General features: G+C 33.9%; 2 protein-coding genes across 9 annotated transcripts; both read right to left on the bottom strand.

Moving 5' to 3' along the window:
• Window positions 1–212: 212 nt before the first annotated feature.
• LOC114715223 (transcription initiation factor TFIID subunit 6) lies at window positions 213–16014 on the bottom strand. Of its 3 annotated transcripts, none has more exons than XM_028900037.1 (13): window positions 16010–16014; window positions 6193–6313; window positions 5537–5623; window positions 4675–4776; window positions 4474–4582; window positions 3615–3718; window positions 3398–3535; window positions 3207–3302; window positions 2758–2882; window positions 1647–1779; window positions 1366–1491; window positions 1169–1280; window positions 213–659 (listed from the first exon to the last, which is right to left on the bottom strand). In XM_028900037.1, the coding sequence occupies exons 2-13, from the start codon at window positions 6208–6210 to the stop codon at window positions 286–288; spliced, it is 1524 nt and encodes a 507-aa protein (XP_028755870.1). In that variant the 5' UTR covers window positions 6211–6313; window positions 16010–16014; the 3' UTR covers window positions 213–285. The 3 variants fall into 3 exon arrangements, with proteins under 3 accessions (XP_028755870.1, XP_028755868.1, XP_028755860.1); XM_028900035.1 differs by lacking the exon at window positions 16010–16014 and adding an exon at window positions 6698–6769 and having other exon boundaries at window positions 6193–6371; XM_028900027.1 differs by lacking the exon at window positions 16010–16014 and adding an exon at window positions 6637–6737 and having other exon boundaries at window positions 6193–6371.
• On the bottom strand, window positions 11441–16002 carry LOC114715249 (uncharacterized). Of its 6 annotated transcripts, XM_028900054.1 has the most exons (12): window positions 15838–16002; window positions 15599–15744; window positions 15039–15226; window positions 14220–14301; window positions 13606–13676; window positions 13428–13493; window positions 13244–13333; window positions 12778–12846; window positions 12648–12680; window positions 12439–12519; window positions 12277–12312; window positions 11441–11862 (listed from the first exon to the last, which is right to left on the bottom strand). In XM_028900054.1, the coding sequence occupies exons 2-12, from the start codon at window positions 15648–15650 to the stop codon at window positions 11785–11787; spliced, it is 846 nt and encodes a 281-aa protein (XP_028755887.1). In that variant the 5' UTR covers window positions 15651–15744; window positions 15838–16002; the 3' UTR covers window positions 11441–11784. The 6 variants fall into 6 exon arrangements, with proteins under 6 accessions (XP_028755887.1, XP_028755914.1, XP_028755894.1 ...); XM_028900081.1 differs by having other exon boundaries at window positions 15039–15137; window positions 15234–16002; XM_028900061.1 differs by having other exon boundaries at window positions 15039–15315; window positions 15599–16002.
• Window positions 16015–23399: the final 7385 nt, after the last annotated feature.

Raw genomic sequence — 23399 nt, 5'->3', positions numbered from 1 at the left:
AAAATATACTTGAGTATTATATTTAGAACCAAAATAATAGTCAAACGAGATATTATATTAAGAATCAGAGGTAGTATTAAAATTTTTTCTTACAAAATCTCTATATGTAAATCATATAATATATTCACAGGTACAGAGAGATTAAAAAATAAATAAGAGTGGAAAACAAGAAATGAGGTGAATCACATTTACATTCTCATCCTGATTCCTGTGTCAATGCATTACAGCAATACTTAAATTTATGCTCATTTTGGAGGATCTTAAAGAACAAAATGATGTTACAAATTACAAGATCATATACATCTCAGGAGATGGAATGAAGGAAAGAATGGCTTCCCCGAACAGATCATGCAGTGACATCAGCATACGTCCAGAATTCAGTTCATGCTTCCAAACCTGAGCAAGAGCAGCAGATGTCTTAGGCGCCCTACTTCTCTGTTCATCACTTTTAACCCCAACATATGAAATGGCTTCATTCGTCCGTCTCTCGGACGGAGATGGATCCATGATTGAGTCAGCTGACGAAGCTTGGATCCCCTTCATCCCTTCACCATGAGATGGTGAGGAATTTGTCAGAACTGCCCCAACCTCACCATCAGTCGCAATTTTCTTTTCAGGCGGCTGCTGTTCTGGTTGCTCCAAGCTTGCCTTGCGTTTACCTAGACAAGCAATGATTGGAGAGACAGAGACTCAAATTCCAAACTCATAAAAAGGCATGCAGTTGAGCTTACTTTTTGAAAGCACTATAACATTGAGGACTCACTGGAAATCATTGAAGTCGGTAACTAATAATTATATCAGTTAACAGAGGATGCTACGGAAGAAAAGGTGGGCATGCCTTTTTCCCCAAAAAAAAAAAAAAAGGATAATGAATTCATAGTCTGCTAGGCAATCATATCATCGGTTAGTAATGATAATTTTGACTGGACTTAGGCATGGTTCGCAATGAAATGCTTACTCCCTCATGGTAATCTGATCAATTAAGTGACATGCAGATCTCACTCCTAAGGGTCTCATAAACTCGTTCCAAACCACATACTGTCAATGTCTTCACTCACATGATCAGGTTTGAATCTCATGCTACTCTTAATTAACTTTTAGAAATACTACCCTCGATTACTTGAATAACTGATCAGTATCATCTTAAGTCAACAAGTGAGACACTTACGGGGTGAAGCAGTAACAACTCTTGCATTGGTCTTCCACACATCATGAGGAAGAGGTGATGGAAACATTGGGAACAACTTCAGTAGTTCATATATGCATCGACCTGTAGCACGCTGAAGAATACACACATTGATTCTGCCAACCATATTACTGAGACTGATGTATTTCACAGCAAACCACCTTATCCTAAAGTCTTACCAGCAAAGCCCCATAGACACGCCAAGCTTCATGCCTCTTCATTTCATTTTTCTGCTTCTCAAGAAGCATCTCTGGTTCAAGAAGTCGCATATATGGTTCAAGATTTGGCAGTACAAGAAGGCGAACCTACTTACAGGGTCACAAGCTCACAAAATTTGTCAAATAATTATAAATATATTGATCAACTGTAAATAGAAAAAATAGAGTAAAAGGAAACAACAACAAAAAGTATAAAAGGAAAATCACATCCATAGCTGCCAGAAGCATGTAAAAGCACATACCACATTGGGTCCCAGAGCTGCCAGCCCTTGAATTGCACCATAATGTTGAGTCATTGCTTTCTTTGGATCCAAGAAAGCATTCAGCAGTGTTTTTGTGAGGCGGGACTGGAGGTTACTGTAAACATGTCCAAATCTGCACCACACAAATATTAAAGATAGAGAAATTTGTGGGACAGGCAAAAAGATCACAACAAACATGAAATACAAATATTTCTTAACGAAATGCATTAGAAACATAGTATCAAAGTTAATTAACTTAAAGCACCCACTTTGAAGAGCATAAAATATAAACAGCGTAATTCATGGGAATGTAAGTTCAGGTAAAGAAAGATCTGATCTTAAATGGCTTCAAACAGAGTTCAAACCAAAGAAGATACCTTGAGTCATTGACAGCTTTTGAAATCATCTACTTAAAAAATACTATTTTTGGCTGCACATTAAACTTGATTAACGATAACTCTACAATGACGTGGGACTAAAAGCCAGGCATGCTTCTAGGAAGTTGTTCTAGGATTCAAAGAAATGAACAAGCCATCTTACTGAACATCAAGGGGACTGCTCAAGGGTATTAGGTTAAAGATTTCTGGGAATTGTCTCACCAAATTAGACAAATGCAGCTGAGAGGAAAAGAGGGTGCGCGAGCACGTGGGATTGGGGGACTCAAAAGTTAAGTGAGAGACCTTTTTAGTTGTGGTGCAGTATCCGAATGCCAGAGCCTTGATGTGATTTTCTGGTAAAATGTATTTCATTTGTAACGAGGAAAAACTAGAAAGTTTCTCCATCATTAGGGGTTCATAGGGAAACCTAGGATGAGTGTTACGGAGTAGGAGGAAATGTTAGGGATTAGATGCCTATTATTGACTTGGGGCCCTGAAGACTATCACTTTAGGAGTCTTACTATTATCACGTTTTGTTATATCCAGGAGTTTATCTTCCGATCAAGTTATTTTTTGGCAAATTAAAATTAATGTACAAGGGCGATAATCTGCGTGTTATTCTTCAGCCCCCAAGTTCTTCCAACCATAACTTTGCTTTAATCTTAAGGTCCCTTAGCATTGACACACTTTCTACAGCATATAAATTATAACAGGACATAGTGAGGATTTCTTACCTTCTGCATATTGAAGCAACAAGCTTTGACGTAAAGTCTCGAAGCTCCCAATGATTGTCTGCCATCCCACTGCCCAACCTTCTGGCAACTAGGCAGGTCGCAACAGATGGCATCAACTGGTGCAGCTGACACATATGGAAGGAAGGAAGGAAAAGGAAAAATTAGTACAGTTAGGTTGCAACTGCTGGCATCATTTCTCTATTTCTAACCAGAGATGACAAGGAATGTATAAAACGAAATTAGCAAATTATGGTCAACTCTAACACCTGAACATTCTGCTGAATGGATTACAGACCAAAAAAAGAAAAAAAGAAAAAAATCAAAGTGTGAATGTTGAATGAAATAAAATTTAAGCTAGGTATATAAAGATTTAAACCCTTGCTCAGGTATGATTCAGTGAGTGTGAGCAACCATGCAAAGGAATATACCTAAATCAAAGGTGAACTTACATATGGTTCAATATGGATATGAGGGTTTTGAAGGAGGCTACTAACAACTCGCATCAAGGCAAACAGGCGAGCAAAGTCACTTAAACCACGAGAAACCTGACATGGATGGAGAAGCACAAAGTTCAAGTGAGGAATTGGCACTGTAAGTTCTTTCTCAACAGAAAACATTATTAGAAGTCAAATATTATTACCTCATCAGCTATGAAGCATGTGAAATATGGAACTAATGGATGAAGTCCTGAATCAGTGGCCAAACTAACCAACGCTTCTTTAAAGAGAACTGAATCAGACTTGTTTATAGTGAGCTCCGTGACTTTATCAAAGTAAAGCTGCAATGAAAGAAGAAATTCTAAATAAACTGAGGTGGAGAAATAAGGCAGATAATACTTGCTACTGTAAATCAGATACCTGAAGTTCCCTGGATAATATATGCTTAACAGGCAATTTGATGTCAATTGGAAGGCTATCATCTTTCTGTTCAGAGTTTTTGGTATCAGAAGGAGCTGAAATTACTGCCAAGAGAAAAAGAATACAATCTGGAAATCAGGCCAAGCTTTTGGTCAAAATATTCTTCAAATGATCAAGCAAGCCCAAGTCAACTATAGTTAACAAATGTAAGATTTGAAAAAGGACCGAATATTAGACTTGGTTTCATCAAGTTGTTAAAATGCTTTTATCCACTTGCATGAATGCAAATCTTTAAGGAGCAGCATCTCACATCTCTATTTAGTTTTGTCAATTTCTATGAAAATATCACCCCTTTTCTAGAGACTTTCGGTGGTTATGCATGAGTCAAGAATCCTAAACAACTTGACATATTACAGCCTCTTGTCTCATAATTCGGCATCCAAAATAATTGGGATCACTATATACTGGTATACCAAATGGTCTCTAAGCATTGTACTTTTGTTTGCCACACTAAAGAACATTGTGAAACTAAAAATTCTAATGTGACATAATGAACTTGTTTTATAATCACTTCTTACTCATGGCTCACATTTATGATCTGACAATTCATGAAAAAAATTTAAAGATAATGTGGGTAAAGGAAAACGAGTATGCCATAATGAAATGCTAACATAATCAGCAGAAAGTTATAAAATGAAAAGTACCCAACAATTCCTTGTATCTTAAGAGCTTTAAAATTTTTACGTGGGTACCCAGCATATGCAATTGCTTATATGTTCGAGAGCTTACTGAGGCAATTATGCTTTTCTGTCTTGCACTATATGCATGTAAACAGATGTATCTAAATTTAGGGAGACACCTTCTATAGGAGCATTTTCTGGAATAGCAGGTTGTACGCCTTCAATAGCAAGCCAGTGGCAAGTAACTGCAGTATCAAGAGGTGCTTTCGGCAATGGTGCTTCAATAACCTAAAGTGCATAGGGTTCGAAAGTTTAGCATGGTGCTGCACCATATCAAGTCTAAATGCAATTGGGGGAACAAGGATGCAGTAGTTCCTTACATCTTTTAAATCAACATCCTTGTCATCTATATAAAACAAGTCTCTGTGTCCAACAGCTCTTTTGAACCGTAAAGGACCGCCAGAGGCAAATCCATATACTGGCTGCCATATAAAAAGTCAAAATATGATTGGAGACCCAATAAAAAGAATTATTGTCCACCACGTACATCAATTTATATGGCATGGCATGTATCAAGTAATCACCTACCAATTCCAGGAGTTTTCTGACACTGCACACAAGATCATTATCATAGGATGTATAATGGAAACTACCAATTTCTGAAGTTATCCCTAAAGTAAATTCAACGAGCTTATCTTAATCATTTAATGTTGCGTACGGTTTTGCTGCCTAATGAAGCAGCCCTGATAAAACTGTCATCTGACTAACATTTAAAGCTTATGCATGGAGGCAACCTAATTTGATAGTTCCTTTCCTTATGTCCTATTATTGCATACTGCGAGTGGGGTAAAATGCCCCCCTGGATGGAATTCTAGATCATAGCTCTTTATAAAATTGAAACGAATGGTTGGTACTTAGAAATTATTTTTTCAAACACACTTAAGTATAAGAAGCATTACATCTACAACTAACACTGTTTAGCGAGATCCATTTCCTCACAATAATAACATGAAGGAGATGATATGCAAATATATTAACTTTCAATCTGCTTATGAAATTCAGCCCAAAACACTAAAAATTCACAGTTTCATTGCCTTCTGCATCAATCATTGAATTTGGAAATGAAAATTTTCAGATAACCCAAAAAAGGCAGAAACAGGCAAATAATATCTCCAAAAAATGTGTTAAAAAAAAACAGAAAGCTGCTCTTTTAACCAGCCACTTAGATACTGAAATACTTACTTCAACATTTCTCAAGTTGAGTGCACAATCAACATCATCTGCTGTTAATGTTGTTCTCTTTGAGTGACACATGCATTTGATTGCTTCCTGTGGTTGATATAAACTATGTTAAAATAAGGTCCACCTTGAACTCAGTACAATTTTATTAACCGTATAAACTTTCTTCCCTACTCTTCAGGAGTTAGTCAGCGTATTATAACTGCCGCCATCCTTTCTACCTCCAAAAGGTACAGCCAGGAAGAAAGCAAGATATGCCTCTCATAGCATGTTTTACAGTTGGAATCGTTCTTTCCAAATTTATTTTCTGAATTAATTAAAGTGTAAAATATGCTTATTCTAATCAGTTTATCTACAAAAACCAACAAAACCAGGCACCTGCCTCTATTTGTTCTTCTTGAAGTCAGTGTACAAAAGCTCATGCACATCTCAAAGATTGATATTGAATCTCCAATCCTCCCACTTCGTAACAAAAAGAGTAATACAAATGCAGCAAATACAAAAAGGAATAAGAAGATAGGGGCTTGAACAGCGTTTTCTATCTCCACTCACGAATCAAGGGAAATCATTATGTTGTGAAAACTGTGCCAACGTTAGTAATAAAGAGCTTAGATAAGAAAGAATAAGAAAGAGGCGGAGGGTTCCGCTTATAAAGCCACCTGCATAATCTCTCGCATTCGGTATTCCACATCAGGAGCCAGAGAAAGGGCAACATCAGGGGACAAATTATTGATCCCAATACTTTGTGCAATCACCTCTATGGTCTCTTTGGGAACAATGCTCATATTCTTCTGCCGATGAGTGATAAATGTAAAAACCCCAGGTCTGAAGAATATACCTTTCGAAGAAAATCGTTTCCTGAAAAGCGGAAAAATGAGAAAGAATGACATGAATTAAAATACAGCAACTGAAAAGCACAAACAGAGAATCAATCTTCCGCTTTCTATTACCAAGGCGCGTAAAGTTCTTTAAATTACTGAAATTTTAACACGAATCCGCAGTAAATAAATTTCAGGAAAAAAAAAATCTTTTTGCAGCCAATTTTCTTGGCAACCACACACAATTGGTGGGGTAAAAAAGAGCAAGTGTGAAGCATATAATACCTATAAATAAAGGAAGGCAAGGCAAAATTCCTAAATAGAAGCACTTCAACGAATCACAAACCAGTTTACAGTAGCTTTAACAAATGTAGACAGTTGCTGACGCTGGCGCTTCTTCACTGTCAGAGTTCGACGCTGAAGCTAATTTATATGGAGCGGGAACGGAGGATCCTGATGACCAGGGGTTACATAGTGGACAACAAGACGGGTCGGTTAATTCTTGCCCCGGTTGCCTGGCAGTAGAAGGACAAGACGGGTCAAATGTTGAATCTTTCACTATACTATAGTCCGCATGAGCCGAAAGAAAATGTCTTATTTATTTTCCTTTGAGATAATTAATTTAAAGGTGCTTAGAATTTCATCAGATTTTAAATTAGGTCTTTCTAGTTTTATTTTATTTTTATTGAATCCTTATATTTTATTCTGTTAAACCAACATATCCTTCCGTTAATTAATCTTCCAAACATCATTAATGATAATATTAAAAGGTGAGGTGTTAGTGCAAAATAAAGAGAGAAGCCGACATATTCATATTTTCCAGGAAATTCAGGAGATGATGCAAGGGGATTGGCAAATCAAAATCAGTCATCTCTTTAGAGAAGGAATTGAGCAGCGAACAAACTTGCTCACCTTAGTCTACAGATTGAATCTCCAAGAATCATTTGGGACACTCCACCGCCTGAAAGTACGGAGCATACTCGAGAAAGACTTAGCTGGAACTGAGTTTCCCAGAAGAGGTTTTTTTTCTGTTTGTAATAGTTGTGTAATGTAATGGGCTGGGCCCCTGTTTTCACCAAAAAAAATATATTAAAAGGTGAGGTGGCATTGAAGCAACTCCATAGATATCAATACTTCTGTTTTTCTCTACCACACTAAAAAGCTCATGTGCCCTCTCTCTCTCTTAGAAACCACTTTGCCATTGAGAACGAGAAGAAAAGCTCCTTTTTCAACCGGTGTTCAACATTTAGGTGATGGTAGTGTTGCTTAACCATCTCTTGATCCTAATAGCTGTTTTTAACAAGGAAGACGACATGAGCACTATATATAAAAAAATGTGGATAATACAAGAATCTTGAACAAAGATCTCTTCATCAAAGCTACTGTCTTAACGCCTTTTCATTTAACGACCATTTATCTTTTTAGGACTAGATGAATGGTGAAATTGTTGAAAGGGTTTATGTTCTGGAAAAGAAACTCTTAAAAACAAATTCAAGGTAATGATTCTTGAGTGCTTTTTTTTTTTTTTTTTGAAAATCTGTTTAAGTGAAATATTTTCTACCTTAAAAATCTAAAGAAAAAAATCTGCCTCATCATCAATAGTTTGAGATATGCTTGTTGGATTGTTTTAACAATAGGATTGTTGGTGAACTTCGAACACTTCTTCAATGCCACCTCACTCTCTAACATGTTTGGAAGATTAACTAACCGAAAGATTTGTAGGTTTAACAGGATAAAATATAAGGATTCAATAAAATAAAATAAGATTAGAGGGGCTCAATTCAAAATATGATGAAACTCTAAATACCATCAAATTAATTATTCCTTTTCCTTTTGGCCAAAAGAATTACAATTTATTTTCTTTAGTATTTTTTGCCAACAATTATTTTCCATATTTAATTATGAAGCAATTGTATTTAGTGTGTTGTATGTTTTTTTTTCCGCGCATTTTGAATAACGAAATTAAATTGTAAGTTTAGTTTACGATATAATATGAGCCATATATATGAATGGATACATTCTATGATTTATTATTCAGCAAATTTTTTCACAGAAGTTAATATAAATAACTGCAGATACGACATAACTATAAAATTAGGAAAAATATATATGTATGTTAATAGTGATTTATTGCAGTTGTTGTCTTGAAAATATTAAAGATAGCTTAGCCATATTCTCAGTAAAGAGAACTCTTCCATATGTTTTTCCAAATATTTTCGAAAATTTCAGGCTAGAAGTTCTAATTTATGTTGACAAAAATTAACAATGAGAACTTTTGGAAGATCGGGTAGCTCAAATTTGTTAAAAATGCAGAGAAAAAATTGAGTGGAGGTGAGCCGCAGCTCAGAATATAGCATGTGCCTAGAGAGGGCAATTCGTAGTAAATGCTAGAAGTTGAAGATGTTTTTGTACAATGATTTTGATGGGGTGACTAACCCACATATGATTCCAATATAATAGGACAGGCTTAGATGCTGTACTATTCATTAAAAAAAAAAAACAATGAGAACTTTTGGGCGAGTCAGTTGTCCCATCTCCGTTACCATTTCTATTGTCTTTCAATTTTCTCCTACTTCTCAAATGATTTTTTTGGTTTCTTTTTACCATTAAATTTTACATAAAATGAGTAAAATTTCAATATCTCATGAGTGAAAAATGGTTGTTGTTTTCAAATTTTTTATTAAAAAAAAAACACTTAAAATGGGTGCTGTTACTTTTTAATGTAGATACAATTTTTTTGAAAAATCATAAAAATTTGAAAGTAACACCATTTTCATCGATGAGATATCAAAATTTAACTCATTTTATGTAAAATCTAATGATTAAAAAAAAAACAAGCAAAGGCATTTGGAAAGTAGGAAAAAAGCAATAGGATAGTTGACACCCCAAATCCGAACTTTTGAGCATTTTTAAAGAACACCCTCTTTGTTTAAAGGAGGTTACAAGGTTAATGTTTATGCTGACTCACAGGATGTAAGGATTTCTTATTTGGTGATAATAGTTAGGAATATGGCTGGCCTTATAGTGCCGTAGCTTTAAACAGGTTGGCCTTACGGGGCTAAAGTTTTTAAAATGTCTCATTTTACTAGGTCTGGCCCTTAATTTGGAGGGTTTAGGATCGGCTTGCGAGCTTTCAGTCAGTTTAAGAAAAAATATAATTTTATATAGTTTTCATGTTTTTTATTTAAAAAAACAAAAACAAAGTAACGAAATTACTAATAAAAGGTATAAATATTAACAAAATTAAGTCATAAACACAAAACATCATCACATCTAAACATCTAAGAACATCTAAATCATCTCTCAACAAGACAACATTATCCAAAAGTTTCATTAACTATGCAAATATACAATAGACAAATAATATCATCAATTTTTTAAACTTCATTATAACTATCATCAATTGCTCTTTTTTTATAAGTATGCTCTTTTTTAGTGGCAAAAATATCAAGTTTTTTTTCTTCATAGAAATTTCATTTTTAAATTTTACAGTTTAGTATTATTTTATTTTAATTTGAAATATAGTATTTTTGAAACTCATAAATTTTTAATTCAAATCATAGAATCACAAGTTATATAAGTATAAAAAATACTCTTATCATATATATATAGTTTAAAATATCAACACACATATAATATAAATCAAATCATTATTAAAGGCCAAATTAGCCCTTTTTTTTTTAAAATTAATTAGATAAATTATTGTCCAAAACAAAATAAATCAAACCATTTTATGAAATTTAATTTTAAAATGATAATAATAACTAAATATTTAAAATATCATTAACAATGTAAAAAAATTAATAATAGGAAAAATTGCAAAAAAAAGACTTTGGAATTGTAAAAACGCAGAGAGGGACCCTTGACAACTTCACTTTGGGTTTTGACAATAATAATATGTCAAAGCTATAGTAAAGTTGTCAATGGTCCCTACCTGTGTTTTTATAATTCTAAGGTCTTTTTTTGTAATTTTTCCTTAATAATATTACCATTATATAAAAAATTTAAAAATATAAAAAGACCCAAACGGGGGTCGAGCTGTTGAAGCCTTCGGCTCTATAGGACTAACCTTTGAAAACCTATTTTTTATTTAAAGGAAAAATTTCAAGTTATGCCCTCATAATTTTCTGGCCTAAACAAGTTGGCCCAATAAGCTTAGCTTGTTTTTCTACCGGTAGCTGGCATAACATAATCTCTTTTTTTTTTTTTTGCATGTGTGAGACTTTTGTAATTACAAAAAAAAAGCCTTTTATAAAAGTATTCACAAATTACTTAGTATTTATTATTTGACTTTGAATTCGATATAATTTACTTCGTTGGATCAACTTTTATGTAACCTGGAGTATTGTTCCCAATCCTTTCCAATAGTCAGGATTTGAAATGATTACAAGCATTGCAAAAATAATTGGCGTCAAATCAAAGTTAATGATGATTTTTCGCCATGGAAAATAAAACCTAAAAAGAGAAGTGATGACAGAAAAAATGAGCATGCTACTCATAAAGTAGAAATTGCTTAAACAAAGGCAAGGGCTTTTTATTTTTAAGAAGATATTTTCTTTGCTAGAAAGAATATAAGAATGGAAAGGGATCGAAAGACAGATAGATTTCTAAAATAGAGTTAAAAATAAAATAATATTTCCAAACTTGTTTTTATATAAAATATATGAAATAAAATTTGATCAACCTCAACCCAAATTAGCTAGACAAAACCACAGTGTCTTTCCTTCAAAAGAGAAATTTAAAACCTATATGGCTACATATAGAGAGTAAAATTTTGACTTTTTATTCAACCAAAAAGGTTTAAATTATTCTTAATCATCCAATCAATCCTAACAATTAAGATATACGCTATTATCATAATTTCTTTTAAAAAAATACTACAAATTATTTTTTTTGCCAGCCAAAAAATACTACAAATAGATCTTCAGATTCTGAACCATTTTTTTGGGGCCAAAGATTCTGAACCATTCATATTGATTGGATTCTTAAAATTTTATACAAAATAATGCGCATCTTCCTGCAAAAACATGTGGAGCTCCAAATTCATATATGCACTTATTTTTTGCCAAATTCAAAGCAATAAGTGAGCTTTTAAGTCTAATTGGTTGACTTATCAGTCAAGACAACCGGTCCTTGCTTAAAAAATTGCCAAAACTTCATACTTCCAGGAAGTTCTCATGAATCATTGAATCTGAAGCAAAGGGCTCCAGCCAAAATTCCTTAAACCATCTCTACAGCCAAATGTTTACCCTTAGTTCTATCAAATAGCTGAGATGCAATTAAGATACTCCTATAATTTTCTAAAGTTTTACCACCAATCCCCCAGTAGAATTAAATACTTGTATAATTGACTGACTTTCGCAAAATTCAAAATTCTTTTGAAAAATCAATTGCCGATATTTATCCTCTAATCACACTCATGGTTTCCCCATCCTAAGGAACTTTAATCTGATATGGTCTTTGTATGACTGTTTTCGAACTGGTGCCTTCTTCACCAATCATCTGCAAACCCTGAACAGTATTAAACCAAAAGTCACCGCTGAACAAAGTTCGATAATGATTAATTTGAAAATGGCAAAAGCGCATATTTGACTTTTTAATTCAGTTTGATCTCTTAATTTTATGAAGTATCTTTTTCAATCTTATAACCCTTATACCATTAGCCTCAAAAGATGATTTTTTTTTTTTGGTGGTCATTATTATTCTTAAAATTAAATTCAATATGTCTGTAATTGAAAATACTTTGTCAATATTTAAAATTCTAATGGCAATAATTTTTTTGTTCATAAAACTAATGATGATAGGATTAGAAAACTAAAAAGACACATTATAAAATTAAGGAACCAAAATAAAACCTTACATGTAAAATTTAAAAAAGAAAAAGTGCACTTTTGCCTTGAAGAATTTTTAGAAAATTTGACATACCAAAGTTGATGATTCCCCCTGTTCTGCGCTGACTCCCTGTCAAATGACTCAAACAATCAAAATTAGCACGACAGAAGAAAAAAGGAACAAGAAAGTTAATGGGCATGGACCTTGAAGATGAAGAATCCTAGACGATAAATATAGAAAAATTAAAAATCTGACCTCTGAGATTTTTCTGTCTCGCTCCTCGTAAGATTCAGCAGTAATTTGGCCCAGACGCCAGACGGCTGCGATAGTCATATCCTGCATGAAAAATTCAAAAGAAAAAAGGGATAAAAATCATATAATTATGTGTGTACATGCCCGCACGCATGTAAATCAGAACACATACTGGTAGTTAATCCATGCAACTGCAAAGTTAAATCAATAACCTGTTTGCTTTCAGCAAGCTTGAGCTTTTCATCCTATAAAGTTAACAAATAGATTAAAGTCACAACATTGACAATGTAATCCTTCCAATAAATTAGATGCTTCAAGTGGTCTAGGAGAAATATAATTTACCATCCCGGAAATCTTTTCATTGGTGGCTTCAAGCTGAATTTGTGAAAGTTTTAACTTCATTTCATTCACCTGTATGAAAATAAAAATAAAAAAGACTGCCGTAACTTACTTCCATACATGGCCAGACATAAATTTTACCATTAGCAAAGGACCTGGCTCTTAAAACTGACCGCAGAGATAGTCCATATGGGATACTAATGTTATGAAGGACCAAGTAAAGTTCAAGTTGAATATTACCATGAAAAAGTAACAATATCAGTTTCCATTTAAACAAGGCAATTCAGACTATAAAGGCGGACGAGCATATTGATAATATTAGTCACAATCCAGTGATTCTGGGGAGAAAATTGAAACACAGTTCATTTAACTGATCCTATATTTGAAAGTCCGTTCTTCAGATCTAACCACTTATCTTAATTGTATTAATATAATTATCCATGTTGTAAAGAAAATCGCCATCTCTTACATCATTAGCATTAAGCTGGTTTAACTCATTTTGCTCCTCAACTTTCAGGCTCAAAACTTCTAGCTTCTCTGTTAGATGCCCTCTAGCTGACTGCACATATTGATCAAGCAAAATTGTTCAGCAATCAACACTGGTGTAAAATAGCTAAACCGTGAAATTTTTTATGTCAGCAGATGCGACTTACATCTATTTTTTCAGGCAAATTCTCCAATTGCTTTGTCACAGATATTACATCAGAAAATGACCATCCCTGAAAGAGGGACATAAAAATAATAAATGCATTAATAGCATCATTACATATAATTTCTATCATTAGTTCAATTGCAGATACATATAATTTTGGGATTAGATAATAGTCTCACCTTACACCACATGTAACAAAATCCCACAGCTAATAATGCAGCGGCTGGTAAAAGGTAAGATGCATAACTCCCTATGTGCAAATGATTCACATCAACTTTTTATAGTTAGACAACAGAAATCCTGATATAGAGAAAGATATTACTTTGTCATCATATCAAATCACACCATACTTTCATAACATGACAGTAACAGGCAAGACGATCAGAACACTGAACAAATGGGAAACTGTTACAAAACAAGTGAAAGTGTTTTCAAGCATCATCAATGGATTGGGAAAAAAACAAAGCTGAATGACACTTTGAAACTTGCTGCAAGGAGACCCTCCAGAGATTGAAGACACTGCCTAAATTCTCCAAACACTCCAAACCAAAAGGTTTCAACAACAGGAAGCCTTAGCCAACTGAGATTCCAAAATACAAAAAGTTCATCTCGCAAAAGTGCATTTGCTTCAGCACTTGTAAAGATCGGCAACAGGTTCTGAACTATTCCCACACATGGCACTATTATGTGGTGAAATGGTTGTTACTTGTTTAAGGCCTTGAAAGCACAAACATATGAAAGGGGGAAAAATGCAAAACTCATGACAAACTGAAACATAATTCATTCTACATACCGTTACAGGAACAATTGCAGTTGAAGGTGACTGCAGGATTGGATAAGGTCAACTCCCTAATCTCCTGAGCTAGTTGCCGAATCTGAAGTTAAAACATGCAGGTTTGATGTGCATTAATTGATATATTCCCTCTAAAGATACAAGTTTTATGATGAATTATCCTGCAACGCAACAATAATCAAATCCAAAGTTATGGGGTAAAATAAAGGTTTCGTCCTTCAAATAGATCACCATAGATACTCCTGTCTTATTCATCACAAGGTTTCTTCATATGGGCAAAAGGTCAGGGTGGAGCTGATCCACTGAGCTAGCTTCTAACATTAGCTATGACCAAGCAAGTTGTCGGAGTAAAGACAATAAGTGCTTATTTAGCAAATTTGGAATATACGTTTGGTTGCTTTGATGAGATATGGGTTTGTCCATCTGATTGACAGGCTTTTGTAGCCGTGAAGTTTACGGGTGGGAACATAACATTCTCCAGCCTTGTAGTTATTAAAGGTTTCTGCCACATCCCCTTTAAAAGAGAATTGTTTTTTCTATTTATGGATTTCTACAAATGGTCTTCTTTTATTTCTACTCCTATTTTTCGTGTAGAAGGGGAAGGGGTGCCCTTGTGGGCATTCAAAGGAATTGGAAGGTTCTTTTGAATTAGAATCAGGTTTCTTTACCACGATTTTAGTTCACGGATTTGCCGTTCATATGAAAACAAATATCTTACAGTCTTCACTTAGTTCCCCCAAAATCAATTTCTTATGGCCTGCCCCATTGCCTTGTACTAAATGAAAAACAGTCAGAATTTTACAAAGACAAGGAAGCCACCAGATAACATTGATAATTTTGCAATACCAGAGCGGCAATGGCTGCAGTGTCACATCGACCGGGTAAAAACTCAGCTTCATTATAATCCTTCAGCAATGCCTGAAGTTGTGCAGTGAGATCAGAAGACCGTTGGCTCCTCCGCACAACAGAGCCAGACCAACCTAAAATGCAGTAAAGTAAAAACAGAACTTGTACCAAGAAAAAGGAAAAAGTTCTCATCAGTTAATGATCAGCGATGAATAACAGGGATACACTTTTTCCTTTTTGAGCAAATTATCTGAGACAAGCAAAAAGTGTCATGTAAGTAATGAGAGGGACAAAAAGGAAAAACTTTTTCCCCTCTTTATAAAGGTTCCGCAGCGATTGAAGTTGCGAGCTTCTTGTTCAGTCTTTAAACCATAGACAGAATTTCCAGTGTCATACAAGTTAACCAAGAAAATAGACTTCAGGAGTTTATCACAAGGCTAAAACAAAGTTAGGAGCTGAATTGGCCGGAAATTCACCGACAATTTAAATCAAACAGGAGGATCTAAGAATGAGATATAAAGTAGAACGCTCACTAGTTGGGACAAGGATAAGAAATTTGGAGTTTTGACGCGCTTGTGATGCCATTTTCCGTCAATGATCTGAACGTACTCAAGCTTATCGGAAAAGCTCAGTATCAGTCGATATCACTTCCAGCTACAACAAATCGATGGGAATTCAACTGACACAAGAACAGATTCACACACTCAAGAAGAAGGAAGAGAAGCACGGTTAAATACAGAGAGAGAAAGAACTCAGAGAAAGATTCGATTACACCATTTCCTTAACGTCGTTCGACTATTTAAGCTTCGTGAGCTGCTCGAACCTTCTACGTAGTCGAATCTACGTCTGACGCCACGTGGCTCGTCCCCTCCACGTCGTCCCCTCCATCGCTACCGTGGCATGGCTCTGGCTCGATGAATTTGGCCTTCGCCTCAAGGTCAAACCGAGCATTGTTGGAACAAACGAACTCGAGTAGACCATCCACGAAGTTCGCGCGGGCAGGGGTGATTTCCATTTTATTTTTATTTTCCGGGCAAAATACGGTACAGGGCCATGGAAAAACTTGATAATATTAAAGAATCACAAAATCGTCTAGAAGGCCATTGTCATTTCATAAAAGCAGTAGATTACAAAAAAAAATTATTAAGTTAATTATTTATAATAAATAGGTGATATTTTTTAAAATACTATCATTAATCATATGTATTAATTAAAATTGTCATTTGACAAAAATTTTAACGTGTGTAACTATAAGGACTATTTTAAAAAATAGATAAATATAAAGGACAAAATGAATCAAAATATTATATCTATACCCTAATTAAATGTTAAACTAGTTCTTATATTAAGGATCAGATATTTGAAATTAAAACTACTGAAGATTAATTGTAAATATAAGGAATTCAATTATAAATCGTAGAATACAAGTTGTAATTCGTTTTTAAATGATGAAAATTATGTAGATTTTAGAAATTTAATTTCCCAATTTTAAAAACTCATTTGTAAATAATGAAATATTAATTACAAATCAATTGCAAGTTATATTTTGTAAATATTAAAATCTTAATTGTAAATTCCAAAAGACTCGATTCTAAAAAAAAAAATGATTGATTGACTTTTTAAATGTTTTGATTTGATTCACAATTTATAATTGATTTGCTATCAATTTTTCAATATATGCAACTAAGATTATAAGACTTACAGCTGAACCTTTAAGACTTACAAAATTTTTTTCAAGTCACAATTGATTTGAAATTAATTTTTCAAGATTTATATTTGAGCTTCATGGTTTGCAAGTTACAACTGGATACTTCACAATTATTCTCTCTGAATTAAGTTAATTAAATCACTAACAACAATTTTGTTTATCTATTAAAATATATAAAAATAAATATTAGAATATTCTTACTCAAAAAGAAAATTGACTTCCTTATATTTTCATAAATGACATTGAATAAGGAAAGCATTGAAGCATGCATCATAATTTTTAAATTATCATTACTCCTGATAATAAGAGTATATCTTTTCTTTATTTACCCACTTGTAATTTTTACGGATATACCATTATGGCTTCATGAATAAACCAATAAAGAATACCTTAAAATGATTTTGAACTAAGACACAATTTAGTGGAAGCTATATTTTGCATATGAGTTATAAATAATACTCCTCCGGTCCTTAATATAGGACCCTTTTGACTATTTTGATTAAATTAAGGATGTTAGTTAAATTAGGTAATAAGTATAGATATCCCAAAATACTCTCGGTTTACACTTCTAAAAAGAAACTGACATTTGAAAAAAATTCAAGTCTAGTTAACTCGCCTCCTCCGGTACCAACGTCGTTCAAGTTCTCCTGGCTCACATACCGTCCAAGTTGTCGGTCTCACTCATCAACTGCTTGGTTCGTTGATATTGTTTCTCTAGATTTCGGATTTTCCATCGATTTCAGTTTTGCTTGCGGTCAATGTTGTCTCTAGATTTTGGATTTCCGTCAGATTTCGGTTTTGCTTGCTTCGTTCGTCAATGTTGTTTCTCTGGATTTTAGATGTTTATCGATTCCAGTTTTGCTTGCTTAATTGTTGATGTTGTTTTTCTGGATTAGTGTCCACATTTCTGATCAGTGTGAAACGAAACTTGGTATTAACTTGGTATGAAATCGATTTTAGTTTTGCTTGCTTAGTTCATCAGTGTTGCTTCTCTGGATTTCAGATTTTGCTTGCTATAAGTGACCACTGTTGAGAATCAATCTGACTCAATGCCGTTGAACTTGGACTTGAACAGTGACGAAATTGGCGCAGATGATGGTATTAATATGCTTTCAGGACTTCAGAGCTTATTGTTATCCTAATGAAAAATTAAGAACATTCTAGGAATCTGATAAATTACTAATTTGATTTCTAATTCTGTAATATCACATTGCTTTTATGTCATTAATGGTTTGGTTATTACTCTTGGACCTGAGGAATTTTTGGGTTAGCGAGAGGGTGTAACTTAATTCAATGTTTTGTTTCTGTTTCTTTATTTGTTTTTTATTTTCCTGTTTATAAGAAAAAGAATTATTTTTTTTTCTTCGGGCAGGAACTTTTCTGTTTGATTGGGTAAAATATAAATAGAAGATTATATTTTCTGGGCACAAAGAAAATAGATAGTATGATTATTATTATGCTATTCCTCGGAGGTAAAAAAATCCAATTACCTTGAATGGGTATTTGTATGAAAATATTTTTTTAAAATGTTTAAATTATTTTATTAAAAATATAAAATGGTAAAATTGATGTATGTGTGGAATCAATAAGTAATAAGTATTCATTCACTTTATAAAATATATATGTGTATTATTAATGAATAATGAGTATTATTGTGGTATTTAATTATCTAATAGGGGTAATTTAGGAAAGAATGAAAAAATATGAGAAAGGAGTCCTATATTTAGGACCAAGATTAACCTTCTAATTGGGTCCTATATTAAGGACCGGAGGAGTACTTTTTATTCAAGATTCTATATATTAAGCGTATGATTCGTGGTAGCTTTGAAAGGGACATTCTGCTTTGGTTTCATAGAAAAATTGTGAGAATTGAAAGGATTAATGGGTATATTACGGCTAATATAACACAAATTATAAAATAGAAGCAAAATAACATCTTCACCTGATCACTCTTGCTTCCCGGGTAAGAAGTAGAGGGATTTAGAAACTCATACCCTTTATCTATTCATCTCTGAAGTGAAAAATATATACTATCTCTGGTTCTTAATATAAAACCTTGTTTGACTTTTATTTTGATCCTAAATATAAGACCCCAATCCACTTTGTCTCTCATATTTACATTTTTTTTCCAGATAGTCTTTCTAACAATAATAGTTTTAGCCAATACGCTTGATTAGTAAAGATATTTTAGGAAAGACAACACTTATTTCCTACAAATAACTAATTTAATTTTTTTTCTTAATCTTCTCAAATTAGTTAACTAGTTTTTATAAATAAGACCGGAGGTAGTATATTTTAAATTAAAAAATGGTCAGGTCACTATGAAGACTGTTTTTTGGTGATAAACGGGGGCCTAAGCCCAACAAATCTCAAAAGACAGACAAGCCCAAAGTAAAGGCAACAAACACAGAAGTTGATAACGATCCTCCCTCCTTTGGCTCAAGCTGGGAACAGCATTTTGGCTTGGAATGCAACAAATGATGGCACGTTCACTATAAAAACTGCTTACTTTATGCTTGAGGAACCCCCAGAAAATGCTTACAGCCCAATTTTTAAACTCATTTGGAAATGGAAAGGTGTTGAAAGAGTTAGAGTTTTCATGTGGATAACTTTTAATAATCGCCTACCAACTAATGCTAGGAGGAGCAAATAGTTTCCAACCTCCACTAATTGTTCTTATTGCAATGCGGGTTGTGAAGATGTTCTTTACATATTAAGAGACTGTGATTATGCAAGACAATTGTGGCTGCGATTAATTAATCCGAGGCATCTTTCTCAGTTCTTTGCACCTTGGCTTGGTGACTGGTTCGCTCTAAATCTTAAAAGAGACTTGCGAATTATGGAGGATGGTTGCTGGAGTCAAATATGGGGGATTACAGTCTGGAAATTATGGCTTTGGAGATATAAGTTTGACGTGGAGTTCGAAAAACCAGCAGGCCCGAGCTCTGTTATTATGAATTCTTGGAGAAGTTATGCCCACGTACAGGAGGAGGAAAGTGCTTTGTTATTGAATAGATCTGTTTCTGCAATTTGGGAACCTCCACCAGGGAATTGGATAAAACTAAATGTTGATGGTGCCGTTTCATCTTCTTTTAGCCTAGGTTGATGTGGGGGAGTTCTTAGAATAGTAGTGGAAATTGGATTGCGCGCGTCACTCATTTTTTGGGCATTTGTACAGTCTTTGAAGCAGAGGAATAGGCAATCTTTAAAAGCCTACAGCTTGCTTGGGACCTTGGGTTTAGAAAAGTCACTTTGGAATCTGATGCTAGGAATCTTGTAGATATGATCATTATTGTATCTGTTGATGATAGATATAACCTGATGATGATACAAATCTAAGGCTTTTATGGAGTATTCATGGGATTTGAAAGTCGCTTATATTTCAAGGCTACAAAACAGAGTTGCAGATGCTTTGCCTAAGGAAGGTTTGCCTAAATCCCTAGCTTTTTTTATGAGTGAAGGGGCAAATTTACCTATTGTAATACTACTTCCGGTCCTAATTATAAGAGTCAGTTGACTAATTTGAGGAGATTAAGGAAGTAAGTTAAGTTAGTTATTTGTCCTAAATAGATATTGTCTTTCCTAAAATATCCTTACTAATCAAGTATATTAACTAGAACTATTATTGTTAGAAAGGCTACTTTGAAAAAAAAAATGTAAAAATGTGAGAGATAAAATGGATTAGGGTCTTATAATTATAACCAAAATAAAAATCAAATAGGGTCTTATATTAAAGACCGGAGGTAGTATCTAAAAAAAGTATCAGACATCAAAATAAAATGTTAAGTACAAAAATGCGCATGAGCTTTTGAAAACGAGACAATAATGCCTACGCCGTTAATTGCTTCAACGATAACCGTTAGAGAACATTTTGACTGAAAAATGATGCTGACATGGGTGCATACGTGGAATAATAATATTCTAACTGAAAAATCTAAAAAATTATGAAAACTCTTCCAACCCACTATCGTCCCTTCGCTTCCTCCTCATGACTGATCCTTTCCAGTTTCTATCATCATCCCACCGGCGCCACCATCACCATTGGCCCCTTCCATTGTCCTCCTCCTTCGCCGGTAACATAAAGCAAACTGAAAACTGAAAAGGTTGAAAATTAATACTTACATTGAACATTTACTAAATATTTCATAGACTGAAAAAGAATTTTCAAACCAGCATTATGACAGATTTGCATAGTTGAACATCAACAAATTTACTATTCAAACTCAAACGAAAATATTCACAGAAATGTAAAAGCCAAAGAAAATTATGACCGCATCAATGAAAGTTTGAATGAAAAGAAAGAGTTAAGCATGAGGAATCCAAACCATGAAGGCAAGAATTTTCCCCTTTTCTGTGTCAAGCCTCGATCGACAGAGAACCCCCAATATTAGCCCTAAACCTTTCCAGAGAACTCTGCCGCCAAGCTAAATTTGCCCCTTCATCATCTTCTTTTTTCTCCTCATCTTCTCAAACCGACTCCAGCAAACGATACCCTACTACCACCTTCATCAAGATCAACAACTCCAAACACCATCGAACACCATCATTCAGATCAACCAAGATCAAATGCCATCAAACCCCGCAATCACGATCAACAACCTTCTTCTCTTCCAATACTCGAGTTTGCCACCAAATCTGCTTGCCAACCACCCATTCTCAAAGATTGTAGAACTTGTCAAACATTTACCGCGAAGTCCATTCGTAAATCTCCATTTTGGACCAACCACTCCCCTACTTATTTGTAAATCCCTTTGGGATTATTTGAAATGACTTAAAAACTTTTTAATTATGAGTTACAAAATACGAAATAAACATAAAATGAGCATGTGAGATAATTTTTGTCTCTATTTATATAAACATACTTATAAATTGCAACTCCAAACAAGCCTGAACTTTTTTTCATTGCTGCTTTTTATGAATAATTCAAGATTTTATATGAAGATTGATGAGATTTTGTGTTGATTAGGTGTGAGACAGAAGCATCAGAAGGAGGAAGGCTTTTTCCTTTTTCTTTCTAGCTGAAAGGGTATTTTTATCTTTTTGATTTTATATCTTTAAATAAATATCAAAAACATATTTAGTTACCCAATTCAACATTGTACCAAACAAACTTATCGTAATCACCATTACATTACATTTTATTCTATTACATTCTCATTAATTTCGTGAACCGAACGAGCTGTCTTCAAATCATATATGCAGGAAAAAATCCTAGAATCAATGGAACTGTTACTTTTACGTAGACATGGGATTTTCCTTTGATTTTTTTTTACCCCTAACCTCTCGGGTTAATATAAATTTTGATTCTTCAAATTTAGGCCAGTTTTGATAATGGTTCTTGAAATTTAAAATACATAGTATTTTACAAAACGTTGTTCTCTGATACCTTTACACCGTTAAATTCGTCCGAGGTGGCACTAACATCGTTAACCTAATAAGGTGGACACATATGCTGGCACATTTGTGGGTTGATGACCAGGACATTAAAGCTAAAGAAAGGGACCGTTGAAACGAAATGGGCGCTTATCGTCACCAAGCACGTTGTTGATCTCTCCCACTAATTCACCTTATGATGGATTCATCTTCAAGAAAAATACAATTCCATGGTCCAAGTGGCATATTTTATTTCCAGAAAAAAGTGGTATATTTTATGTGTGGCAGAGAGAATGGTGCCCAAGACTCAAGCTAGCTTGCTTACTTACAATGGATTCATCTTCAAAGTATGCCATATACTGTGGTTATAAGATCTTGGAATAACATAAGTAAATTAATGTTTTTTCAACTTGCAGCTTATATACCGTGTCATTAAAAAAAAAAAAAACCGTTTTAACAGGTGCCAATTCCACTTTATAATGTGTACTCTATTGATTATGCCTTGCCAACGTTATTATATGCAATTGAAACTTATCATATCCAACTATGATACTGTCAGGACATTAGTAAAATTTATGATATCCAACTAAAATAATCCTAAGGTACAACTCAAATTACATCTCTGTTTGTCTCTGTTTTTGAGACAAAAAACAGAGCTAATAAAATAAAGATCATGCTAGTATTAATGGCCATTCTTCATGCTAGTATCAATGGCCCACATTTCGGTTTGTATTTTAATTCAGAGATTGCCTAATACACTACATATATACCTATTCCACTTTGATACAGAGATGATATATATATAGATATATATATTCTACTTTAATGTAGATGTAGCTCGTTGGATAATTAGCAAAACGAATGGGAGAAGACTAGTTATCGTGTGGGATCGTTCATTAACCTCGTCTTGTAACAGCACGTATCCTCTCTCTCTACACATTAATAATTTTCTTTTTTAATTGCATAACTCCATCAATTCATGATTTCTCACAACTCTAGAGATCACATGCACACACATCTAATTGGGATGGATGGTTCTTCCCAATGAAAGATATCAATTAATTGAAGGTTCTATTAGCTTTGCACCATAGGGGCATCCCACAAACATAGAAACTGGCCCACATGAGAGTTGAGCCGCTAACTTCAGGTACCTGATCTTTGTTTCAAAAACATATGATCGAAATATGTTGTAGTATATGTGACTGGCGATGATGATTTAAATTTTTATAGTACTGGTCACCTAAGAATTAACA

The sequence above is a fragment of the Neltuma alba genome, unplaced genomic scaffold (assembly GCF_004799145.2).
Source record: "Neltuma alba isolate B1F8T4 unplaced genomic scaffold, ASM479914v2 tig00002004_pilon, whole genome shotgun sequence".
Taxonomy (NCBI): Eukaryota; Viridiplantae; Streptophyta; class Magnoliopsida; order Fabales; family Fabaceae; genus Neltuma; species Neltuma alba.
The sequence above is the reverse complement of the archived record's forward strand: the minus strand, read 5'-3'. Positions and strand labels throughout refer to the sequence as shown.